The following is a 24,878-nucleotide window of genomic DNA, read 5'->3' on the forward strand; positions in this document are numbered from 1 at the left end:
AACGTGTTTTCGGAAGGTGAAAGTGACATTTTTTGCGCGTGGAAATTTTGTAATATCTGCAATAATATTTGCTCTCCAAATCTCGAGGTACGTGATTATAAAGAGTAATGCATGCTGAACACGAATCCAGTGTAGTTTTTTCATTATCGTTGATGTCTAATATTTCGTGGGCGATCAAACCTGAAACTTGTGTTTGGGGCTAATCGGTCAGTAAGCAGTCCAGATGCATTTCCAAGGCATTTCCAGGCTCATTGCATATGGAATATGGATGAGACGGGAATTACAACCGTTCAGACACCGAATAGAGTCATCGGACGTCGAGGAGTGAAACAAGTCGGGCGAGTGACTTCTGCGGAAAGAGGAACCCTCGTAACTATTTTTTAATAATGTTTCGCATAAAAATTTTAAATAAATTTTTATATTTTTCTCTTAAAAAACAATTATTAAAATGTATCCTATCATTTTTCAGGATTAGATATACGTATATGTATTGAAAATGCAGTGTGACGTTTAAACCCCGGCATTTTTGAGATTTCAATTTTTCCACCGTTGTCGTTTTTGCTCTATACCGGTTAAACAAAGCGACGTAGACAAAAATTTCCTATATAAATTTTGTAGCTAAAGGTTCACTCTTTACAGTGGTATACCACATTTAACTAAAATTATTTATTTTGTTATTAAAAATCGGCACCGAAAAAAAACTGACCTTTTAGCCCCGGTCTCCCCTATAACGACCACGATTATTACAGATATTTATTATTTTATTCCTGACTGACGTGTATTCACTTCGAATTCTAGGCAATAAACGATCACGTAAATCGCGACAGATAACGGCGAGCTTCATTTAACGATTGTGCCAGAGGCACGAGATCGATATGGACGATAAAAATTGCATATTGCGTTTTGTCGAAACATTGTTTAAAAACATTCAGATATAGTCGCGTTGCGTAGGAATCAATACGCCTGCACTAGGTATTGCAAACTCAAATATAATCCTTTTCTCTCTAGCTCGCTATTTTGCTCAGTTTTCTTATTTTAAGCGCAGTTTAATCCAGTTATAATCCCTCGGGTATGTGCTTACGTCACTTATATATTTTTTATAAGAAAATCACATTATTTTCTCGCAAACACTGAGAAAAGGACAATAAAAAAGAAAAAATAGTTAAAGCCCTATAGCTATAGGAACACAGAGAAGCGTTATAGACGCCTATAGGCTTCTCTGTACGGCCACAAAGTGTCCACAAAAATCTCGTTTGTCTGTGCCCTTAAGCAGAAGGAAATTAATGAGAGGGAAACATACACACATAAAGTACCGCTATTTTCCTCAAGGATTTATATACGATAGTCATAGATAAGTCATATCTTAAACTCACCTGTCGCGATTAATCCGCCAATATCCAGCCCATAGGCTCAAAAACAAAATGATCCCGTAGGGTCATCAAATTTATAAAAAATCAAATTTATAAATCAAATTTATAAAAAACGAAGATTGAGCTGACAAAGCTCTTGATAGAAAAACGGGAAGATTGGATGCAGATCCGCGTATCCCTTATGGACGAAGCTGCTAAACCCTCATCTGCCGATTTAAAAGTTATAAATATAAAAATTGTAAATATAATTAAGTAAATAAATATTTATAAATGTAACGTAGCGCATCGTCGATTTGCCAACTCGAGACTTGGCAGTCGGCGAGGCACGAGATACGATACCCGAAATGCGTGGCATCGTGGCAACGTCGCATATCCGGCGCGTGCCGCCGCGGCCAGCATATCCCCTTCCAGCTAAGTAGTTCGGAGACGAACCATTAACATGGACGCAAACCATGTGCAGTGCACACGAACCAAATGACCGACAGTTTCGAAATATACATAGCATGGACATGAACCAAATTCATCGACAGTATCGAAAAGTGGATGTGACTCGTAGTTCCAATTCCTGAAAGTGGATGTGTGGCGCTACTGTACGGCCTAGCAAAAGCGTCCCAAGAAAATCGCCGTCATTGCGCCTCTCCGGTAGACGCAATGGAATGCAAGAGCGTGACCGCGGCCGCTGCGCTCCGGGCCATTGGCACAACATACTTTATATTTTTTAATATTGCAGCTAGTGGTAGCAGTATTATTGACCCAAAACTCCCAAGCTCCCCAAGCTTGACGACCAATTTCAAATTTAATGTCTCCTCCGAAAGATAGCCCAGTTTCTCCGCACGAGCACCACTCGTGCGGGGGGTGCAGTTTGGAATATAAAAATTCCTGTGATCAGGTGAACTCGAAACCGGTTCCTCGGGGTTACGAGTCTGGCGCTTTACCACAAGACCACACTGCCACCCCAAACGTCCGATAGAAAAACTCTCTTGATTAGAAAAACGGGAAGATTGGATGCAGATCCGCGTATCCCTTATGGACGAAGCTGCTAAACCCTCGTCCGCCGATTTAATTGAATAAACGAACCGCAGTCGGTTCTCCGATCAAGATCTCCGATCGCGAGGGCGGTATTCAATCGCTCTGCAAGATCTCCATTTCGCAAGCCATCGCAGAAAGTACGAGCAACGCAAGATTTCCGTCCCGACATCTACCGCAGATGCTCAGCCCGTTCGGTCGCGCGAGTGCGAGAAAACTCTGTAAATACCGTGTCTTGAAATATATTGTGCTTGTAAATCAAATCCAAAAAGCGTGCGTCTGAAATCCACTCCTCGCTAACTCCTCTAGGACCTTGCCCCGCGCCCTTGTCAGGGTGGTCCCGGCATTCAATTCGTGTCCCGAGGTCACCTCGGCCGAGCACGAAACAATATATTATTTATATATTATTTATATATTATTTATTTCATAAACTCATAAAAGATGATGTAAAAATTGTATGAATTACGAGAATGCTCTTTCATGTTTCCCGCTGTATGGAGTATCAAATGTAATTCGAAACGCGTCACGACAATTGCCGCAATTAATTCGCCCCGCTCCAGAGTAAGCGACGAATTAGTCAAGCATCAAACTAATAACGAGAGACTAGTATGAAAACTTATCACGTAATTGATGCGATTATTGATTCGTGATCGCCAATAATTAGCCTCATTCGAAGCAGCATTATTCCGAGTCGCTTGCTTATTGAAGAGAATATTAATCAATTTAACGGCCCGCAATTCAAAATTGTAAATATTAAAGGGTGTGTGTAAAAGTCAAGTCTTACACTATCCCAGATAGCGCTATGGCATATAATGTTCTATTTGGTAGAGATTTTTTGAACTGCTCGTCTTGCGCCTCGCGCGCGAAAGAAAAAAAAGACGTGACACTCCAAAGAACTTCACCCATTTTGGGCTGAATGTAGGACTGATCTTTAATTTGAAACCAAAAGTATTTTTTTAAATTTAGTGTCTACATTCCTTTTATGACTTATCGCTGGCGTATGCCTTTGTTAAACTGAGGATACACTTAGCGAACGAACACCGAACGAACAGCGAACGCAAACGTTCGTTGTCATTATTCAACAAATATAATCAAAAATATCAAATTGTTACATGCAGAAAACACCGAATCTGGTCGAATTCTGATGCAACCGAAAAAAAGAACAAACAACCTATGAACACAAACGCGAATGTCCGAACGTTCGCGTTCGCTGTTCGTTCGTTAAGTGTATATCCAACTTTACAGAAGACAGAAGCCTACCGGGAAAATGCTTGTTATGTGTATTATTTTAATTATTTTAAGGCTGTACCAGCTGTTTGTCGATCTTTCACGCAAAATTGAATAATCTCACGAAACATTTGACAGAAAATTACTTACAACATCACGAAATTGTTTCAGTATTCTGTGACCATACATAATGTTTTATAGTATAGATATTTAGACAAAAATAAGATACTAACGTTCCGTGTAGATTTCAATGAGTCATCACGTGGAATTTTATGATCAAGCAAAACGTTTTAACCCTAGTTAGCCACACTTATTTTCAAGTTTTTAATTTGCCACACTCCGGTCCGTGAGACCGCCCGACTTTATCGCATTGTCATTTTTATTATAATTAATATTTTTAAGCTTTTAATGTAAGAATTAGAAATACAGAGTCTAAATAAAATGTTTATGATAATATTTGATCCAGAAAATAATTTAAGTTTAAACTAAACCTGTTAAAAAAAAATGTGAAAACTAGGAAACCGAAAAAACGTTTAGCGGTCCACAAGACCGGAATGTGGCGAGTTAGGGTTAAATGTATTTCATTTCACCCTTGTTGTACGTTCTTTTGATGAACGCCTCGTAATTCGTGTACGCATTACATGTGTTAATATAATGACATGTAATGAATTCTGTGCCTAAATGCGCAATAATGTAGCCAACGGATTTCGCTACTAATTTCCTTCATTTTTACACCTTATTATGTGTAAAAATAAATAATAATTTTTTCACAATGTCTTGTTATTAACGCAATTATGCTTCTTACCGTACGTTGATCTTCCGTTTTCTCCACAATTGGGAATAAATTTTGCTTCGTTCTCTTTATAAGACCTTACATTTTCTTCTCTATTTTCCCTAACAACAAGAGGTCAGTGTTCTCCAACTGTCTTCAGTTACACATGCGTCGTGCAATCTTCATCATCTGTGCGGGTAATAAGGAACATGTAAAAACAGATGACAATGGATAGATTTAAATCTGAAACAAAAAGAAATGTAGATATATGTTAACGAGAATACAAAACCTGTTATTAACTTAACTACAATATTTTAAGTTTCAATTAATATATACAATATTCGATTAATAAATATAGAAACTTTTGTACTTGACATGCTATGAATTATGTAAAAACTGTGTCCAGATTTGAGCCATGTGGCGTCCACCTATGATATGCACATCAGTGTGTAAGTTTTAATAAGTGTGTTCCCGAAAAAATAATTTTAGCTCCCCAGCTTGCATGCGCCAGGAGTTATGTACAGCACCCAACAGTGCAAGCTCCATTTTTACAAGTGCAATAATATGTTTGAACTGAGTCCATTCCTTCGCCATTTATTTAAATTAATATCTATTAATTACTCGTATAATATTCATATTAAGCATATTAATTTCTATTAGTAAATCTCTATTCTATTGTTACGTCCTGTGAACTCTATGATTTCTTTTTTCGCGGAAACCTAACAAAATTATCTTTCAGATAAGAAACAAAAATAAACCGTGGACCAACGATTATCCATCGTACTATGGCATGTCTGGTTTTTCGGATGTTTATTTCATATAAATGTGAAAAATCGTGAGAGGTCATGAGAAACTTTCCAGATAGCAAAATTCAAACAGACAAATTAAACAGGACAAAGTTCATCTATTTGTCAGATCTGCGACACAATAAGTTCGGCACCGCCGTACGCCAAAGAAAATCCTTGATAATAATAAATAATAAATAAAACACATCCTATAAACTAATTCATAATCTGTTCCTATTTACAACATATTGTTTTTAATATCTAACACAATATCTTACTTATTTTTTACTCAAAGTAGAATTAATCTATGTAACAAAAGTTGAAAAATTTAATTTCTTATGTAGGGGAGACCGGGGCCTAACCGTCAGTTTTTTTTCGGTGCCGATTTTTAACAAGAAAATAAATAATTTTAGTTAAATGTGGTATACCACTGTAAAGAGTGAACCTTTAGCTACAAAATTTATATAGGACATTTTTAGCTACGTCGCTTTGTTTAACCAGTATAGAGCAAAAACGACAACGGTGGAAAAATTGAAATCTCAACAATGCAAGGGTTTAACCGTCACACTGCATTTTCAATACATATACGTACATCTAATCCTGAAAAATGATAGGATACATTTTAATAATTGTTTTTTAAGAGAAAAATATAAAAATTTATTTAAAATTTTTATGCGAAACATTATTAAAAAATAGTTACGAGGGTTCCTCTTTCCGCAGAAGTCACTCGCCCGACTTGTTTCACTCCTCGACGTCCGATGACTCTATTCGGTGTCTGAACGGTTGTAATTCCCGTCTCATCCATATTCCATATGCAGTGAGCCTGGGAAATGCCCGGAAATGCCTTGGAAATGCCCCCGGACTGCTTACTGACGGATTAACCCCAAACACAAGTTTCAGGTTTGATCGCCCACGAAATATTAGACATCAAAGATAATGAAAAAACTACACTGGATTCGTGTTCAGCATGCATTACTCTTTATAATCACGTACCTCGAGATTTGGAGAGCAAATATTATTGCAGATATTACAAAATTTTCACGCGCAGATAATGTAACTTTTACCTTCCGAAAACACGTTTGCCCTCGTAAAAATCATAACACGGCAGGTAACCTGCCGAAACACCGTTGGTCACATGGGTACCATAAGCAGCGTTTACAATGTTAATAGCGAGTTCGCACAATATACAGGTTCCGAGATATTTGATTTGACGGTTCAACCCCAGCGACGGTTAGGCCCCGGTTTCCCCTACTTTAAAATTTTATTCAAAAGTTATTTCAAGAGACACGGTAGTGTCTCGCGCCAAGTACACGCTAAGCGAGACCGCACCGTGATTCTTTTACGCGACGCGACGAGTTGCAAGTAGGGGAGACCGGGGCTAGACCGCTACCGGGGTAAATGCGCTAAATCAAATATCTCGGAACCTGTATATTGTGCGAACTCGCTATTAACATTGTAAACGCTGCTTATGGTACCCATGTGACCAACGGAGTTTCGGCAGGTTACCTGCCGTGTTACGATTTTTACGAGGGCAAACGTGTTTTCGGAAGGTGAAAGTGAAATTTTCTGCGCGTGGAAATATTGTAATATCTGCAATAATATTTGCTCTCCAAATCTCGAGGTACGTGATTATAAAGAGTAATGCATGCTGAACACGAATCCAGTGTAGTTTTTTCATTATCGTTAATGTCTAATATTTCGTGGGCGATCAAACCTGAAACTTATGTTTGGGGCTTATCCGCTAGTAAGCACCCGGGGCTGGTCCGCTAGTCTCGTCACTGTGGCGCGCCGGGCGCACGACTTCAGCTCACGGCGATTTCAGGTTAGGTTTCCCTCGAGCGGCGTGATTCTGTCTTCCCTTGCACGTGCGTCAGTGTCAGTTTGTGTAGGAGAAAAATGGTACGCACGTATCGTCGCAAAACGGGTGTTTTGGCCGACCGAAAAGATGGCGGACCGTTGTTTTCGAGATCGCTCGCGCTCACGGCACGTCGGCGAGGTACGGCGAGACACGGCACGGCTCTGAGATCCCGCGATTTCCGCGCGAGAGTTGACATGCCGCGCGCGCGGTAGATCGTCGTTGTTGGTCGTTGTGTCAGTGACAGTCGCGCGTGCAACCGCATCGTCCAGCGTTCGCCGCATCGTCTCGGCGTCATTGTCGCCGCCGTTGTAGTGGTGGTGGTGTCGGTGGTGGTCGTCGTCGTCGTCGTCGTCGTCGTCGTCGTCGTCGTGGTGGTGGTCGTGGCCGTCGTCGTCGTGGTGGTCGTGGCCGTCGTCGTCGTCGTCGTCGGCGCGTCGAGGAATCGGCGCGAGGACGCCGTCGAGTCGGTAAAATGGTCACGCTCCACCGCGAGCTTTTCTAACCCCCCTGTCGCTATTTATCGCTCACCCGCGAGAAACGCGGCTTGGTTAGGTTGCTCGAGGGTCCGCGCTGATCCTATGGCACCGGAACGCCGTCACGCGTGTTCCCCGTGGTTGCCCGCGTTGACAATGTGATGTGCTGTTGGGGAGTTTACGATTTGGTTAACCTCTGTATTCACGTGCCTAAATTGTTTTATGGAATAGGTAAAACAATTATTTTTTAATAATGTTTCGCATAAAAATTTTTAATAAATTTTTATATTTTTCTCTTAAAAAACAATTATTAAAATGTATCCTATCATTTTTCAGGATTAGATGTAACATTACTTGGCTTTTAATTTTAATATTTTATTTACTTATAAATAAGATACTGAAAATAATACGACATCGTAAAAATTATAAAATATTGCGAAACAATTTTTCATATACAATAGAATAATTATAGGTAATTATGTTGTAATTATAATTATCATATTATCTATAATTATATTATTCCAGTAAACACATACTTAGTCGGTGGAATAATAGTTCCAGATGCATAATACAATTATAATTACATAATCACCTATGATTGTTATATTGTATGTAATAAATATTAATTGTGTGTATCAAATTGTATTAAATATGTTCTTTTAATCAAATGCACGCGCGAGCAATACAGCGTGACTGACCATTTTTACGCGTTCGCGGTTCTGTATTTGAACCTTTTATCGACCGTGGCTGTAAGTAGGTCGGTAACCGACCTAGAGGTAGCGCGCTCATCTGCACCGCTCTGCACCGTAGCTCACCGGGTAACGGAACTCATTTATGCTCCTCACTGTACGTATATGCATTGAAAATGAAGTGTAACGGATTAACCCCGAGGGGGTGGCGGTTCAACCCCGGCATTTTTGAGATTTCAATTTTTGCACCGTTGTCGTTTTTGCTCTATACCGGTTAAACAAAGCGACGTAGATAAAAATTTCCTGTATAAATTTTGTAGCTAAAGGTTCACTCTTTACAGTGGTATACCACATTTAACTACAATTATTTATTTTGTTGTTAAAAATCGGTACCGAAAAAAACGGACGGTTTACCCCCGGTCTCCCCTATGCGTAATATAAAGTGTAATTTGCTCTCAATGCATATTGCAAGATGAATATTGAAAGAAGGTGACCGGAATATGTGTGTAATATTGCAGATTTCGCTGCTCAAAATTTAACAGTATCGTGAACAGTATAATGATTGATTTGCAATGAATATTTTACTCATACATATAAACGACAATGATGGACAAAAAGTTATTAATGTTATTAAGTTATTAATATTAATTGAATATTAAGTAGAATAAATAAATATTAAATAATTGTTATTTCGTGAATTTTCTCTGGATTATAATACTCGTCATATTTTTTGGTATATAATTTTACTAAATAAAATGTTCCATAACTGTGTGACAGATATTTCTTTACGTCATCAATTATATGACTTTTTTGTTAACTTGGCAATTAACCAAGAGATCTTTTTAATTTAATTATTTATTTTGTTGTTAAAAATCGGCACCAAAAAAAAACTAACGGTCTAGCCCCGGTCTCCCCTACCCGACATTTTGAGATCTCGATAATGACTGAACGGATCAGATTCTGAGTAGGCTCAATCGATAGCTTAGAGTCGATTTATATAATAAGTGTTTTTATTTTTCCTCTATGTGCCCTACGAGCGGAGATATTACGATGCAAAGTCCAAAATGTAAATATTTCGATTAAGATACGTCGTTATTATCGTCGTCGCCGTGTCCCTTTCACTTTTTCGACACTATGCGGCGCTAATATCGCTTTTGATGATAAACCGTGCGCGTGTTATTATCGATCCAGCAGGTAAATCAGATCGATATATATGACTTATGACTTATCGGCCAGGATAGAAAGATATCAAGAGACACGGTAGTGTCTCACGTCAAGTACACGCGAAGCAAGACCGTGTATCTTTACGCGGTTGCGAGTATATTATCAACCTAGCGAGTAAATCCATTCGAGTCGATATATCGATATATGTAAGTGTGCGTACTGCGCTCAGTGTTTCTGCCGCTCGGTTGCCGCGCGATTGCTGCCGCGCGTTAACGTTTACACAAGCCGCGCGTTGTCGCACCTCGCCTCGCGATAACGCGCGGCCACGCGCGGCAGCGCAACTGCGCGTCAAAACCGCCTCGTGAGAACAGGCTCTAATAAGAAGAAAGGTGTATCCAAAATCCTCCCAAGAGGAGGAGATCAAGAGATTGAGGGAGCAGCAGGCGCAGCATGCACTGCTGCAATCCCAAATGCAAGAGATGCAGCAACAGCTGCAGCAATTGCGGGATAAAGAGGGATCCCAAGTTGGGGAGTCGGCCCCTCGGGACAGAGGCGCGATCAAGAGGGGGAGAGTAGCATGCTCTTCCTCCTCGTAGGAGGACCGGCCATCGTTGAAGAGGTCGACCACCCGGTCCTCTATGAGGGAAGCGATGGGCTCCCTCCAGAGGCAGACGCCCATGGAGGTGGAGATCGAGGAGACCGTGGAGGAGAGCTCTTACGATCAATGCGTGGAAGAGCTCGTAAGGGATGGGATGCCACCCGTGCATAGGCTGCCCGTCCAGGGGAAGCGGGTCCTCCTGGAGAGGGCCGTGCCCCTCAAGAGTAAGAACGCGCCTGGTGGCGGGGCGACCGCCGCAGCAGCAACAAAACAGCCGGAGCGAGTCCCCCAGGCTGCCGAGGGCCTGAAAGAACAAATGCTCCGGCTGTTTGATAAATAGCGGCCTCCTACAAAAGTAGGATAATGGAGGAGATGGACCGGATGCTGGAGAAAGCTCTCCCAACAGCATCCGGTCCTGCGACCCCGGCGCCGGTGGAAGGAACGAGACCCCCCTCCTCTGCGGCCCCGGGGACCGAATAGTCCGTCGTCCCCGCCAAGACGAAGGGGAAGAAGGCCGTCAAACTCCCGGCGGTCGAAACGAAAGGAGGGGTCACTTTGAAGGGGGGTGCGGGCGGAGAAACCGGGGGGGCAAGAAGAGCCCGCAACCCCGAAACCCCTTGCCCGCGCCCCTCCCCCCGCCAAGACGACCGTCAAGTTGTACGCGATGGCGGTTGCTGGCGGGGCCGGGAGTAAGACGAGGAAGGAGGGTAAAACGGAGACTCCCCCCACGGGGCGTGCCGCTGTCGCGTCGACAGCGACAGGTAAGAAGGGGGCCGGGGCAGGATCCGGCGCTAAGACCGGAAAAGGGAGCCCGTCGTCGGTCCCACAACCGGGCAAACCGAAAAGGCGTAAAGTGCCGAAAACCGCCGCGGTCACTCTTGCGTGCCCGGAAGGGATGTATGGGGAGTTAATGCTGCTGGCGAGACGGCGTATCAATCTCCCCGAACTGGAGATCGACGGCCCCCTCAGCGTTAAGGCTCCTGGTCCCTCAGCCGAGAACTCTGCGTTGACGGTGGCGACGTACCGTCGCGGCAGAAATCAGAACCCTCTCCAATGGAGAATTCTGTCCTTTGTGACATGTTGACAACCTATTTTGTTGTGCGTGCTATTTCTTTATTATTCGCTCTGTGCTTGTGCTCTAACGTTTAACGTATTCGTGAAAGTCGTAAAATTGGCCGAAAAGTAAGATTTGCACGCGGAAGGAACGTTTTCACCTCCTTTCGATAGTCGTTAAAGGGCTGTTTTTCCCGTATGTTTAGGCTTTGTTTTATGGCTGTTTGTTTATTGTCGAGGGAAAAGGGTAGTTTTCGGCCAATTTCGGAAGTGTTCTGAAACAATCTATAGTGATGTTTTATTGAAATGTCTTTTTATTTGAAAATGGCACGCACAACAAAATTGGGTGTTTTCCTCGCCTCGATAGTAAGAATCCAATATGGCCGCGGTGACTACCCAGGAGCAGTGATGCAAGTTCTGGCTACGAGCACCCACGGTGCTCTTGGAGTGGGGGAACGCCACTACAAGCGCGCGCCGTGTCCGTGTGACGCTCCGCGCTCGGCTCTGCTCGGGTCTTAGAGACGAGCAGACATATCTCCTTTCCACCAAGGCAGCCATGAGGCGACGCGCGACGCGTTCCGCGTTTCTGTTACGTTGCTTCCGTAATGCTGTTTTAAATGCTAGATTTTACAGATGTATTTTCCAATAACTCTCGTCAGTCGCTAAATGTATCTCAGATATATTAAAATAATACTTTTCTAACTTCTTCATATGTTTAATATAAATTTCTTCCCAATAATTCCCTATAATTGTATATAATTATTAGACATGTATAAAATATTTTTCCTTATAAAATAAGAGAATAAATATAATTTAACAAATAATATACATAAATCTTGTAACATATTTATTTTGGTCGTAGTTAACTTATATTAATATAAGTTTACTATATAATAATATGATGCATATTATTATATCATACATGTTAATGACGTACAGAAATGAATAATATTAAAGACACATAATATTACATTATAATAATAGAATATATATATATATATATATGTTTTACAAATAATTGCTATTGCAAATTTAAAAAATGCATTTTCTGCTGTGAAATTAGAATTTGCGTGTTATTTGCGTATATTAAATGTAATGTATAATTTATTATTATTAAAAGTGGTCTTCCACACTACCCATGAGGTGCCACTAATAAAGCGCGTTAGGTTTTTTTACGTGGACCTTCGCCTGTAGCCCTATCATACCACATTTTAATATATTGAAAATTTTATTACTTGGTATACTACTAAAGAAGACACACACACATAATTACTGTTGCAATTAAATAAAAACTGAAAATGTTGAGTTGTAATAATTTACATTGTTAATAAAAAATCGTTTGAAAAAAGAATTTGAAGAGAATCCTAAGTAGATCATTTTAAGATTCAGAACAGATACAAATCGTTTTAGGACAACATCTTGTATATATGGAATGTATTGGTAGGGGAAAAGGATTTAAGATAAAAATAAAATCAATATATAATAAATTTTTTTTATTTTTTAAAAATTGATATAAAAATTGCAAGTACGGCCTCCTCGGCCACCCCGGCCACCCCGGCCACCCCAGCCACTCCGGTCACCCCAGCTACCTTGGCCACCCCGGCCACCTCGGCCACCTCGGCCACCTTGGCCACCTCTACCACCTCGGCCACCCCGCTGCCGGTACCATTTGGCGCGGGCTTTACCCGCACCCGCTCCTCTTTTCCGTTTTACTAAAAAATAAATGTAAATAAACATTATTAGTGAAATAAAATAATATACATATTAAAATTAATATTATTATGTATTATACATTAATTATGAAACTTATAAATAATATTTATCATATAATAAAATGACCAAGATCAAGCAATATTAAGGAAAGTTCTATTAGACAAAAACGCTAATTTATTTATTTTTAATTAAATATTGTACCTTCATTAACTGGCGGCTGCTGCTGCTGTTGTTGTTGCTGCTGCTGCTCCTGCTCCTGCTCCTGCTCCTGCTCCTGCCCCTGTCCCTGACCCTGCTGCTGCTGCTGGTAAAGGAAATCCAGCTTTCGCTGCATTTCCTCCAAAATTTTGGCGACGTTTCGCTTTGGCTGATTTACGTTTTCTGTACAAATAATTGTATAATCAACAATTAATAAATATATCTCAAAGCTATGAACAAAATTATAAAAACGCTTCTGCCTATTATCAAACCATCTTCAATATAAATCTTCACGGGCTTTATTGATCAACAAGTGCAAATTTAAAAAATTACGTTTAATATTACGTTTAATATTACGTTTAATATTACGTTACGTTTTTAATTATTATATTTTATTAACTCAAGTTTGTGGTATTAATTATACTATAACGTGGCTTGATAGTAGACAGAAACATTGAAATATAATGATTACTTACGGGACGAATTGTCTGCCATGTTCTCCTTTTGCATGTCGAAACCAAAATAGTAGAAATCGCTTCGTGGTCCACGCCGCGCCGCCACGCGTAAACAATCGCGTTGCGCGTTGTACATGGTTTCTCTTTTATTTTCTTCTAAAGTGGAGACGCGGCTTACCAGAAAAACAGTTGACTTAGAGATACGCTCACAGAAAGAAAGTATATACGTGTGTGCGCTCGAAGCATTCGTGTATAAGTGAGCTGCGTCTTCACTTCGACATAGTGTCAAAAGCATAATAATCACGCTTATTGAATTGAAATCTTGCAATCAATATCATTGCATGAAGCTGAAATAGACTGTGTAAGTTTTTATATATAATATATATTTTATATACATATATATATACATACATAGATATTAAAATGAGCGATTTAACCAAAAAAAAATATAAGCGAAGCTTTTCAGAAGCTTGGCTTAACGATGATAAATGTAAAAGTTGGATACGGAAAGTTCCTCTTAATGATAGTTTATTTTATTGTATAATATGTAAGAAAGATTTTTCTTGCAACACGCGTATTGCAAGACATGCGGATTCTGCGTGTCACATAAATAACATTAAAAAATCCACACCTGAAGTATTAAATAATGATACTGTAACTGACAGTAATACTATCTTAAAAAAAAATACTGATGATATACGAACATTTCGACAACAATGGTTAGAAATTGAGCAATTCCAACCGTGGTTGCGTGAGGCATCACATGATAAAACAATATGTTTTTGCTCTTTTTGTGAAAAATATATATTTGCTAAGTTGTGTCATATCTATCGTCATGCAGATTCCGTTAAGCATTCAACAATTGCTAAACAAAAAAATAAAGGAAAAAAAAGTGACGAAAATGTTAGTGCAATCAATAAATCACTTTTGTCGTACAAAGAGCAAAAAAAGGTGACAGAAATTAAATATGCTGCCTTTATTACTGAAAAAAGCCTTCCGTATCAAACTGCGCAACAAAATCTCACATTTTTTAAAAAAGTAATAAAAGATTCTAAAACGTTGCAAGACATGACAATGAGTCGGACTAAATGTCAAAAAATTGTTTCTAATGTGTTGTGTCCAATTGAAACGGATCGTATTGTTAATATTATTCAAAATACAAAATTTTGTATTTTTATTGATGAAACGTCGGACATTTCTAATCAGAAATGGATGACATTTCTTGTTCGATATGTCGAGCCTAAAACATTAGATACTCGCTCACAATTAGTTAAATTAATTAATATTGATGCAAAAAATAGTAGCGCGGAAAAATTATTTGAAGCATTTAACAATGAAATGTTGGAATTACAAATTCCATATTCAAATATTGTAGCTTTGTCAAGCGACAATGCATCCGTTATGTTGGGCAAATATATATCCTTTAAAAAAAAACTTGAAGAAAAGTGTACAAAATTATTAACATTACCATGCCCATGCCATTCCGCTGCGTTAATTGCACATGCTGCATGTAGTAAAATTCCAGAGTATTGTGAGGAATTTGTAAAAAAAATAGCAAATTATATTAACAGTAGCCCAAAACGATCTGCTATTTTTGAAGAATTTATTGAATGTTTTCAGAAAAGAAACTGCAAAATTTTAAAGTTGTCCGAGACACGATGGCTTTCTCGCCATTCATGTATTGAGAGACTTATTGAATTTTGGAGTACTATTGAGCTTTTTTTAAGAGAAATAGTAATGAGTGAAAAGACAAAGTCTGGCGAATATTTATTATCTGTAATGCAAAATCTTGATGTAAAAGCATACTTATTATTTTTAAAATATATTTTAAATTTTTTTAATTCTTTTAATGCATTCTTTCAAAGTAACGAAACAAGAATTCAATTATTACAGCCAAAATCACTTCAGTTCCTAATTATAATCTGTAAACATTTTATAAAATCTAACGTTTTAAATAATGTAAATAATAATTTTGATTTTTGTAACAAAGAAAATCAAAAATCCTTAAATGAAATAAATGTAGGACCTGAATGTGAAAATTATCTTAATCAAATAGTTATACAAGGGCATATAGATGTAGTTGTAAATGTTCGGGAAAATTGTTTAAAATTTTACATAACTACTGCCCAAGATATTTGCAAAAGATTGCCAATTAACGACAAATTTTTATCAAAATTAAAAGTTTTCGAATCGGAGACAGCTTTACGTGATGTTAACAGAGAAACTTCGTTTAATGATGTCTCTTCTGTTGCTCAAACTATTAGTGAATTTGATGACAACGGTTTGAAGAAAGAATGGTTTGCTTTATATCAAGATATTACAGAAATAGAAAAAGATAATCTTGCAAGACTAAATTTTGATGATATGTGGAAACAAATTTTTCAATGTTCTCATCAGTATCCCAATTTAAAGTCTCTTTTAAATGCAGTTAGATCGATGCCAAATTCAAATGCCGAAGCAGAAAGAGTTTTTTCAATTTTGCCAGATTTAAAAACAAAAAAACGCAATAAACTGTCGTCTGCTAGTGTCAATGCTTCTTGTGTTGTTAAATCAGCATTGAAAGCGAGAAAGGAAACTGCTGCAGACATAACAATTACTGAAAAACATTTATCTTTAATGTCAACGGACAAATTATATGCTGCAAATCCCAGAAAACGAAAAAGTAATTTAACATTATATGCTGCAAATGAAAATGAAATTACTAGTCCCTGCTCGTCTACTGTATCATAGAATATAACACAATGCCTTAAAATAAAAAATACATGTGTAAAAAACTGTCGGACACACTCTGTGTGTTGGACATCAAATCTATAAAAAATACATGTGTAAAAAACTGTCGGACACACCCTGTGTGTTGGACATCAAATCTATAAAAAATACATGTGTAAAAAACTGTCGGACACGCCCTGTGTGTTGGACATCAAATCTATAAAAAATACATGTGTAAAAAACTGTCGGACACACCCTGTGTGTTGGACATCAAATCTATAAAAAATACATGTGTAAAAAACTGTCGAACACACCCTGTGTGTTGGACATCAAATCTATAAAAAATACATGTGTAAAAAACTGTCGGACACACCCTGTGTGTTGGACATCAAATCTATAAAAAATACATGTGTAAAAAACTGTCGGACACACCCTGTGTGTTGGACATCAAATCTATAAAAAATACATGTGTAAAAAAACTGTCGGACACACCCTGTGTGTTGGACATCAAATCTATAAAAAATAGATGTGTTAAAATGCTGTCGGACACACCCTGTATGTCGGACATTACGTTTATAAAAAATACATGTGTAAAAAACTGTCGAACACACCCTGTGTGTTGGACATCAAATCTATAAAAAATACATGTGTAAAAAACTGTCGGACACACCCTGTGTGTTGGACATCAAATCTATAAAAAATACATGTGTAAAAAACTGTCGGATACACCTTGTGTGTTGGACATCATATCTTCTTAAGCATACCAAGTAAAATTTTCAATATATTAAAATGTGGTATGATAGGGCTACAGGCGAAGGTCCACGTAAAAAAACCTAACGCGCTTTATTAGTGGCACCTCATGGGTAGTGTGGAAGACCACTTTTAATAATAATAAATTATACATTACATTTAATATACGCAAATAACACGCAAATTCTAATTTCACAGCAGAAAATGCATTTTTTAAATTTGCAATAGCAATTATTTGTAAAACATATATATATATATATATATTCTATTATTACAATGTAATATTATGTGTCTTTAATATTATTCATTTCTGTACGTCATTAACATGTATGATATAATAATATGCATCATATTATTATATAGTAAACTTATATTAATATAAGTTAACTACGACCAAAATAAATATGTTACAAGATTTATGTATATTATTTGTTAAATTATATTTATTCTCTTATTTTATAAGGAAAAATATTTTATACATGTCTAATAATTATATACAATTATAGGGAATTATTGGGAAGAAATTTATATTAAACATATGAAGAAGTTAGAAAAGTATTATTTTAATATATCTGAGATACATTTAGCGACTGACGAGAGTTATTGGAAAATACATCTGTAAAATCTAGCATTTAAAACAGCATTACGGAAGCAACGTAACAGAAACGCGGAACGCGTCGCGCGTCGCCTCATGGCTGCCTTGGTGGAAAGGAGATATGTCTGCTCGTCTCTAAGACCCGAGCAGAGCCGAGCGCGGAGCGTCACACGGACACGGCGCGCGCTTGTAGTGGCGTTCCCCCACTCCAAGAGCACCGTGGGTGCTCGTAGCCAGAACTTGCATCACTGCCCAGGAGCCTTAAGAGGACGGCTACCAAGGCCCTCAGTATAGAGGTGGCGGGGCCGGACTGTGGCGTCAGGGCGGACGTCCTAGCCGGCAAAATGTCGGAGTTATTTGCCGGCAAAGAGGGGGTCCGACGATGTCCGCTGAGCTGAGGCTCAGCGGACTGGATGACTCTGTACTGGAGAAAGAGCTGAGAGAGACGCTGGCCGCTAAAGGTGGTGTGACTCCAGCATAACGGTGGGGCCGCCGCGGCGGGCGCCCAACGGGCTCAACACGTTCTTTGTGAGATGCCCGCGGTGGCCAGTGTGATTTCCAAGGATAATTACATTGGCGTTGGCTGGGTGAGGGCGCGGGTCGAGTTACTCGAGAAGCGCCCTCTCCAGTGCTACAGGTGCCTCGAGGTGGGTCACACTCGAGCCACCTGTAGCAACGAGGTGGACCGCACCGGTTGTTGTAGCGGTGAGACGGGACATCAGGCCCGCTCGTGCGCGGCCGCGCCAAGATGCGTGGTCTGCGAGCGTGCGGGCCGCCCCGCCACCGGATCGGGAGCAAATCCTGCTCCGGTGGTAAGGGAAGGAAAAGGAACGTAGTCGCCACCCTGAAGAAAGGTGGCGAAAAATCCTCGAAGCCCCCGACAGGGGCGACAAACCGTGGAACGGGTCCCCGAATAACCGGGAACCGTCCCGGTCTCTGTCGAGATTGAGAGATAGGGACGGCTGTGGAAGAGGTCGAGATGAGGGTGGGTGGAGCGGAAGCGGAGGCGGCCGGCATGACCAGTGAGGTCGCCGCGGTGAACGCTCTCGCCGGCTCCATCCTCGTGGATTTCGCAGAATTCGCGACAGGGGAAAGTTCGGTGGGATGGGCGGACCCACCGAACAACGACCAGCCCCCTGGCGGGCCCACTGAGGAGGAAGCCACTCCGGCGGCCTTGGAGAGGGAGGCGGTAAAGGGCCCCATGGAGACAGACTAGGTAGTCTATGTCTCTAGGGATCCTTCAGGCGAACCTAAACCACGCCCGCGCGGCCCAGGATCTGTTCATCCACACGATGGCAGAGCGCGGGTGTGGTTTGGGGGCAGTGGCGGAGCCCTACAGAGTCCCAGCAGTCCACCCCTGCTAAGCCAAAGACCGTAGCGGCTCCGCCGCTATCACATAAAGGGCGCTGCCACGGGCCCCCCCGTGCACTCGTGGTGAGGCCGGGGTGGGTTTCGTGGCGGTGCATTGAGAGCCCATCTCCGTGGAGTATACACCCCTCTAAGCTGGAACCTGGCCAGATTTGAGCGGACACTACTGGACATTGAGGGTTGTGTCCGCAGGTGTCCCACTGGCCGGTTCATTGTGGCGGGGGACTTCAACGCGAAGTCTTCGCTGTGGGGTTCCCCGCTCACAAACGCGAGGGGCAGAGTCTTGAAGGGGTGGGCGGCGGGGCTCGGCCTGTGCCTCATAAACACGGGCCGAGAAAGCACATGTGTGCGCCGGCAGGGGGCCTCGGTGATCGATCTCACCTGGGCGACCCCCCCTGCCGCGCGCGAGATACACGACTGGAGGGTGGCCACAGACCTGGAGTCCTTGTCGGACCATCAATACATAGAGATGATGGTCCGGGCCGCCCCTCCGGCAGTGCTTACCCGCCGCCGAACCGCGGAGAAAACGCGACGGAAATGGGCCCTAGAGAAGTTGGACCAGGACCGCCTCCAGGCGGCGTTCCTGGTTCTTACGTGGGGGAGGATGAGGGGCGACGCAGCTGTCGGGGGGATTGGCAACGTGGACGCGGAGGCGGATCGACTGGTGGAGGCCGCGTCGCGAGCATGCGACGTGGCAATGCCCCGCGTCCGCTCTCTTCTCCCCCGACGCGCCGCCTACTGGTGGACGGACGAGATCGCCGAATTTCGGCGCTCGTCCGTCCACGCGTATAGATGTTGGCTCAGGGCACGCGCTGGACGCGGTGCCCTGGACGAGAGGGAGGCGGGGGAGGCGTGCTACCCGCCAGGATCTCTCCCGAGCAATCTTCGCGGCCAAGGAAAAGTCCTGGAAGGACAAGCTTGTCTTGGACAAGCTCAAGCCATGGACGCCCCCGCTGACGGAATCACTAGACCCCCAATTTGTCGGCGGGGTGGTTGAAACACTGTTCCCCGCCGACAGAGGAGGAGAGGTCCTCTTTCCGGAGATTAGTCCTCCGGAATGGAACGAGGACCTGGGGGTCAGTGAAGAGGAAGTGGCGAGGGCCATCCGCGGGGTCAAGAGGCGGAAAGCCCCTGGCCTTTGGCCCCGACGGGATTCCAGGTAAGGTCTGGACCTTGGCCGCGGGGGTGCTGGCCGGATGGATGCGAGAATTATTCACCGAATGTCTACGCACCGGCCGGTTCCCCAAAAGATGGAAAGAGGCCTAGTCCTCCTGCCAAAGGCGGGTAAGCCCGCGGACTCCCCGTCCGCGTACAGGCCCGTGTGCCTGCTGGACGAGGTGGACAAAATCTTTGAGAGAATCATTGCCGAGCGCCTAGTCCAGCACCTGGTCCGGAGATAAGGTAGAGGGCTCTCTGATGACCAATTCAGCTTCCGTGCCGGGAAATCTACCGTGGACGCGATTAGACGCGTCATCTCCCGCATGGGGGCCGAAATTGAGGGGGGAGTGGCACTGAGAATGTCATTTGACGTTATCAATGCCTTCAACTCCCTCCCCTGGGAGATAATAGGGAGGGCGCTGGTGAGGTTCGGCATCCCTCCCTACCTGATTATGGTCATCAGACTATTTCCGGGACAGGGGATTAACGTACACGGACCGAGACGGGGTCCTGAGGATCAGGCTCATGGAGTGCGGTATTCCGCAGGGGTCGGTGTTGGGACTCCTGCTATGGATCATTGCCTATGACCTGGTCCTCGGGATAGCCCTCCCCAGGAGTTGCTGGCTCTCGGGATATGCCGATGACATATTCCTGGGGGTCGGCGGGGAGGGCTGGCAGGAGGCAGTTAGGCTGGCCAATGTAGCGGCCGCCAGCGTGGTGCGCGCCATCCGGGCACTGGGCCTGAAGGTGGCCCCAACGCAACGTTGTTTTATGATCGCCCTGCGGGGGGGCGCCGCCAGGGGGCTCTAGGTGGACGGGACGAAAGTTTCCCACATGGGTGCGACCACCCTCGCCGGGATCCCTTCGATTCACCTGATCGCCAAGTCACACGCCCGTGTATATACACGGATCAAGGCGATCAGGGACAGGGGGGGCATCATAACGGCGAGGGCCAAGAGGGCGCCAGGCCAAAGCGATCCTCCTACGCGAGTGGGAGGATTTCCTCGCGATTCCCCGGTTAGGGGGCAGGAGGGTCAGGGAGGCCATCCGGCCAGTCCTTGGGGAGTGGGTGGAACGTAAGGAAAGAGGCCTTACGTTCCACACGGCACAGGTGATCACCCGGCATGGGTGCTTTGGTGACTCCCTGTGCCGGATCGGGAAAGAGCGCACCACGCGCTGCCATCACTGCCCGGAGGAGGCAGACACGGCGCAGCACACGCTGGAGCATTGCTCAGCGTGGGAGAAACGGCGCCGTGTCCTCCGGGCGAGCGTAGGAGAGGACCTCTCCCTCTCGGCCATAGTGGCTGCGGTGACCGAGGGGGTAGCAGGTCAGATTAAGTGGAGAGCGTTCGCAGAAAGAGGTTATGTCGCAGAAGGAGGCAGCCGAACGCATTAGGAGGAGGGAAGCTCCCCCTCCTAGCGACAGCGAGGGTAGCGACGGGGTTGGGCCGCGCCGCGAGCCGCCGCCACCACCACGGCGACGGCGTCGCGGGCCTGGAAACGGCCCCCCCGTCGCTGCTTCGACCGCGAGGGGAGACGGCGCATGACAGCCCCGGGGGGGGAGGACGCGGCTGATAGTGACGCGCACAGAAAGTACCTTCCCCCCTCCCCCCTTCGGGACGGGAAGAAGGTTGCCACCGCCAGCAATCAGCGGTCGGCGGCCACCTATGATATTGGTCCTCCACCTAAGAACTTCAAGGGGAGGACTGCAGGGGTGGTGCGGGCGTGCGGGTGGGGTTACCGCGCGTCCGCAGCACAAACCACCCCTGCTAGAAGGGCGGCGGGTCTGGGCGGATGTCCCCCCATCCCGCCGCAACACCTAGGAAGCAGCTCGATCCGAGCGAGGGAAACGCCTTGGCGTTTCCCGGGCTGGTGCCCAGATCGGGCTAAGCGCTGGGGGGCCCCGGAAGAATCAGCGCGTTTTCCGGGGTTCCCCTCTTGCAAACGCTGAGAGGGACATCCGCAGGAGTTTTAGCCGGTAGGCCATGCATGCAGTATCGTGGGCGATGTGCATGCATGGAATCCGGCACTCCCTCCGCCTCTCCCCGGAGGCGGGGGGGTTTTCCCCCTCGGGGGCTACTGGGTAAACCGGGCAACCGGGATCCCAGTAGTTGAAGATTTCTCCTGCGATAAAAAAAAAGACGTCAATGTCCTATTTCGCAGTGTTGGCATCTTTTCGATAAGTATTTGCATCTTCGTTGCATTAAAATAACTAACGTCTTATCCACCTTTATAAAATTAATAAATAAAACTCTGATTCGTTAATCAAATACTTATTTGATGCCTATATTAATGCATTTATGCAAATATACTGATATACTGATATACTGATATATTAAGATATATCTGTTAAATATAATTACCTTTATTACCGCAATTTTCTTCATAATTTTTACATTAATGTTGAGTAAATAAAGAATAATTAAGAGAACCCAGAATTGAAAATTGTATTGTAAAATAGAGATAATTGGCATTTAAAAATTTAAATTAAATATACAAAAATAAATATGCAGTGCGTTATTGATTTTAACGTGCGGATTAATACCTTTTAGTAAGACAATTTAATTAAAAATTCTGATGAGAGAGGAAAGTAATTCTGTATTGGAATGATTGGATTATCTTCTATCAATTATATTACAAAATTACGCAATCTATGCATGAATTGTATGGACAGTTTATTTTTTATGTCTTTCGAGTATTCGTTTAAACAACGTTGTTCCAAAAAAGAATTCGATAATATGGGATTACTTTCCTCTCTCATCAGAATTTTTAATTTAATTGTCTTATTAAAAGGCATTAATTGATCCGCACGTTGAAATCAATAACATACTGCGATCTACTATTCGTATAGCACTTATCTATTATACGCCGTTCTGCTTTTAATATTATCGAATACAATGAAGGAGAAATCAAAACCGCGTTACTGACATGGTAACACTGAATATATTAGGTATGCCTAATTTATTTCGATCCCATAAATCTTTTAATTCAAGATTTCGAGATTTAGTAACTTCAGCTAGCAATAATAAACTTAATAGAGCTTTAATTTCTTCTAAGTTTCTTTAGCATTTTTTTGTCTGGTAAAATTTTTTTGTATAGATTTTATATAAATATTCGTACAATAAACGACATTTAAAATAGTACTTGTCATAAATTTAAAAAAAACAATCTAATGGATTTAGCATTTTTATATTTTTTTAACAACAGGTAACTAAGGTATTATATTTATTGATTTAGTACGGACATTTCAAGAAGAAATCTCTTCTTTCGATTTTGTGCCATTTTTTCCCCAAAAATATATTGTTAAACGGTTTTTCTCTTCTTCAACAGTTTCTTCAATTTCTAATTTTAGCAAGTATCATAATTCGATGTTTCAAATTCATCTATGTTATCCGGTTTTCTTTTTCTGTATCACCATTATACAGAAAACACCAAGATTTCGTTTTCGAAATGTTATTCTAAAACATTTCTTATTCTTTAGGTGGCATGTTGAGTCTTCCTAAAATTTTTTTATATATTAATCAGACTAAAATATATATAGGGAAGACCGGAGCGAAGTCGTCACTATTTTTTTGATGCTGATTTTTAACAACAAAACAAATAATTTTAGTAAAATGTGGTATACCGTTGTAAAGAGTGAACCCTTGGTTACAAAATTTATAAGGACATTTATGGTCTACGTCGCTTTGTTCAACTGGTATAGAGTGAAAACGACAAAGGTACAAAAATTGAAATGTCAAAATTGCCGGGGCGGAGTTGTCACTCCATTCTCGGACTGAATTTTAAACGAAAATTCATAATTCCGATCATGAAAAATAATAGGATACATTTTATTAAATATTTTTTAATAGAAAAATGGAAACATTAATTAAAAACATGATGGCGGGAAATAACAAGAAAAGCGCACACATTTATGTGCCCTACGCTCGCACGAAATGCACTGTTTCTCGTCAGCTCTATTCTGTCATCTTTGAGCACACGCAGCACATATTATCCAAGTCCTCACCGGAATCCGACCACTGCTGCTTCTTTGACTTTGATTTTCGCCCGAAGCCTCCATGATAGGTATGGCTTGGTGACGATCTCGTCCCGGACACCGATTTTAAGTTTGATCGCTCATGAAATATTAGAAATCAACGAAAATAAAAAAATTTTACTGAATTCGTGTTCAACATGCATTACTCTTCAGAATCACTTATCTCGAGATTCGGAGAGAAAATAATATTTAAAATATTTAAAATTTTCGACGCGCAAAAAATTTTACTTTTGACCTCCGAAAGCACGTTTGCCTTAATGAAAATCACAACATAGCATATAATCTCACTAAACTCCGTTGGTCACATGGGCACCATAAGTAGTGTTTACAATATTAATGGCGAGTTCACACAACATACAGATTTCGAGATAATTGTAGTGACGACTCCGCCCCGGTCTCGCCTACATTAAAATATAATAAATATATACAAAAATATTAATATTATAATATTAAATATTTATTATTAACAACACATGTTTTGCATTAAATAAATTTATAACAATTACTTCTTTTTTTCTAAGCATTTACGCATATGTTTTCGTTGAATTGCTATTTCTTCTATTTTATATTAACTGTAATTATAATTATACATTATTATTTATTTATTATACAAAGATATTATAGACTCATAACTTTGTTCGAATTCATATAATTATTTTGAACTTATAATATAAACTCTTATCATACTTATCATACTTATTAATTTCTGTAACGTAACTTCTGTAACGATTTCCTAATTTCTACATCTCAGCTAGTTTCAGTAGATCAGTACTATAAATGTTCAGGTCCCAAATTCTTTCCATTATGTAGGTTGGGTCTCAGAATCTTTGAATGAAAGATAGGTATAAATTCTCGATCAATAAAGAAAATTATTGTGACGT

The 24,878-nt window shown here is 41.9% G+C and overlaps 1 protein-coding gene and 1 long non-coding RNA gene across 2 annotated transcripts in view; both read right to left on the reverse strand.

The window, feature by feature from the left end:
* The window catches only part of LOC139775395 (uncharacterized), a 57,139-nt gene that overhangs the window by 17,258 nt on the left and 15,003 nt on the right, over positions 1–24,878 (reverse strand). The window contains exon 2 of the long non-coding RNA XR_011718822.1: positions 4,429–4,638. This is a non-coding gene — a long non-coding RNA (uncharacterized lncRNA). The remainder of the gene's footprint in view (positions 1–4,428; positions 4,639–24,878) is intronic.
* On the reverse strand, positions 12,516–13,677 carry LOC139775401 (uncharacterized). Its single transcript, XM_071711332.1, has 3 exons — positions 13,403–13,677; positions 12,930–13,109; positions 12,516–12,727 (listed from the first exon to the last, which is right to left on the reverse strand). The coding sequence occupies exons 1-3, from the start codon at positions 13,674–13,676 to the stop codon at positions 12,516–12,518; spliced, it is 666 nt and encodes a 221-aa protein (XP_071567433.1). The 5' UTR covers position 13,677.

The sequence above is a fragment of the Temnothorax nylanderi genome, unplaced genomic scaffold (assembly GCF_030848795.1).
Source record: "Temnothorax nylanderi isolate EJ_2023f unplaced genomic scaffold, tnyl_v1.0 TNYL_tig0098_pilon, whole genome shotgun sequence".
NCBI classification, from domain to species: Eukaryota; Metazoa; Arthropoda; class Insecta; order Hymenoptera; family Formicidae; genus Temnothorax; species Temnothorax nylanderi.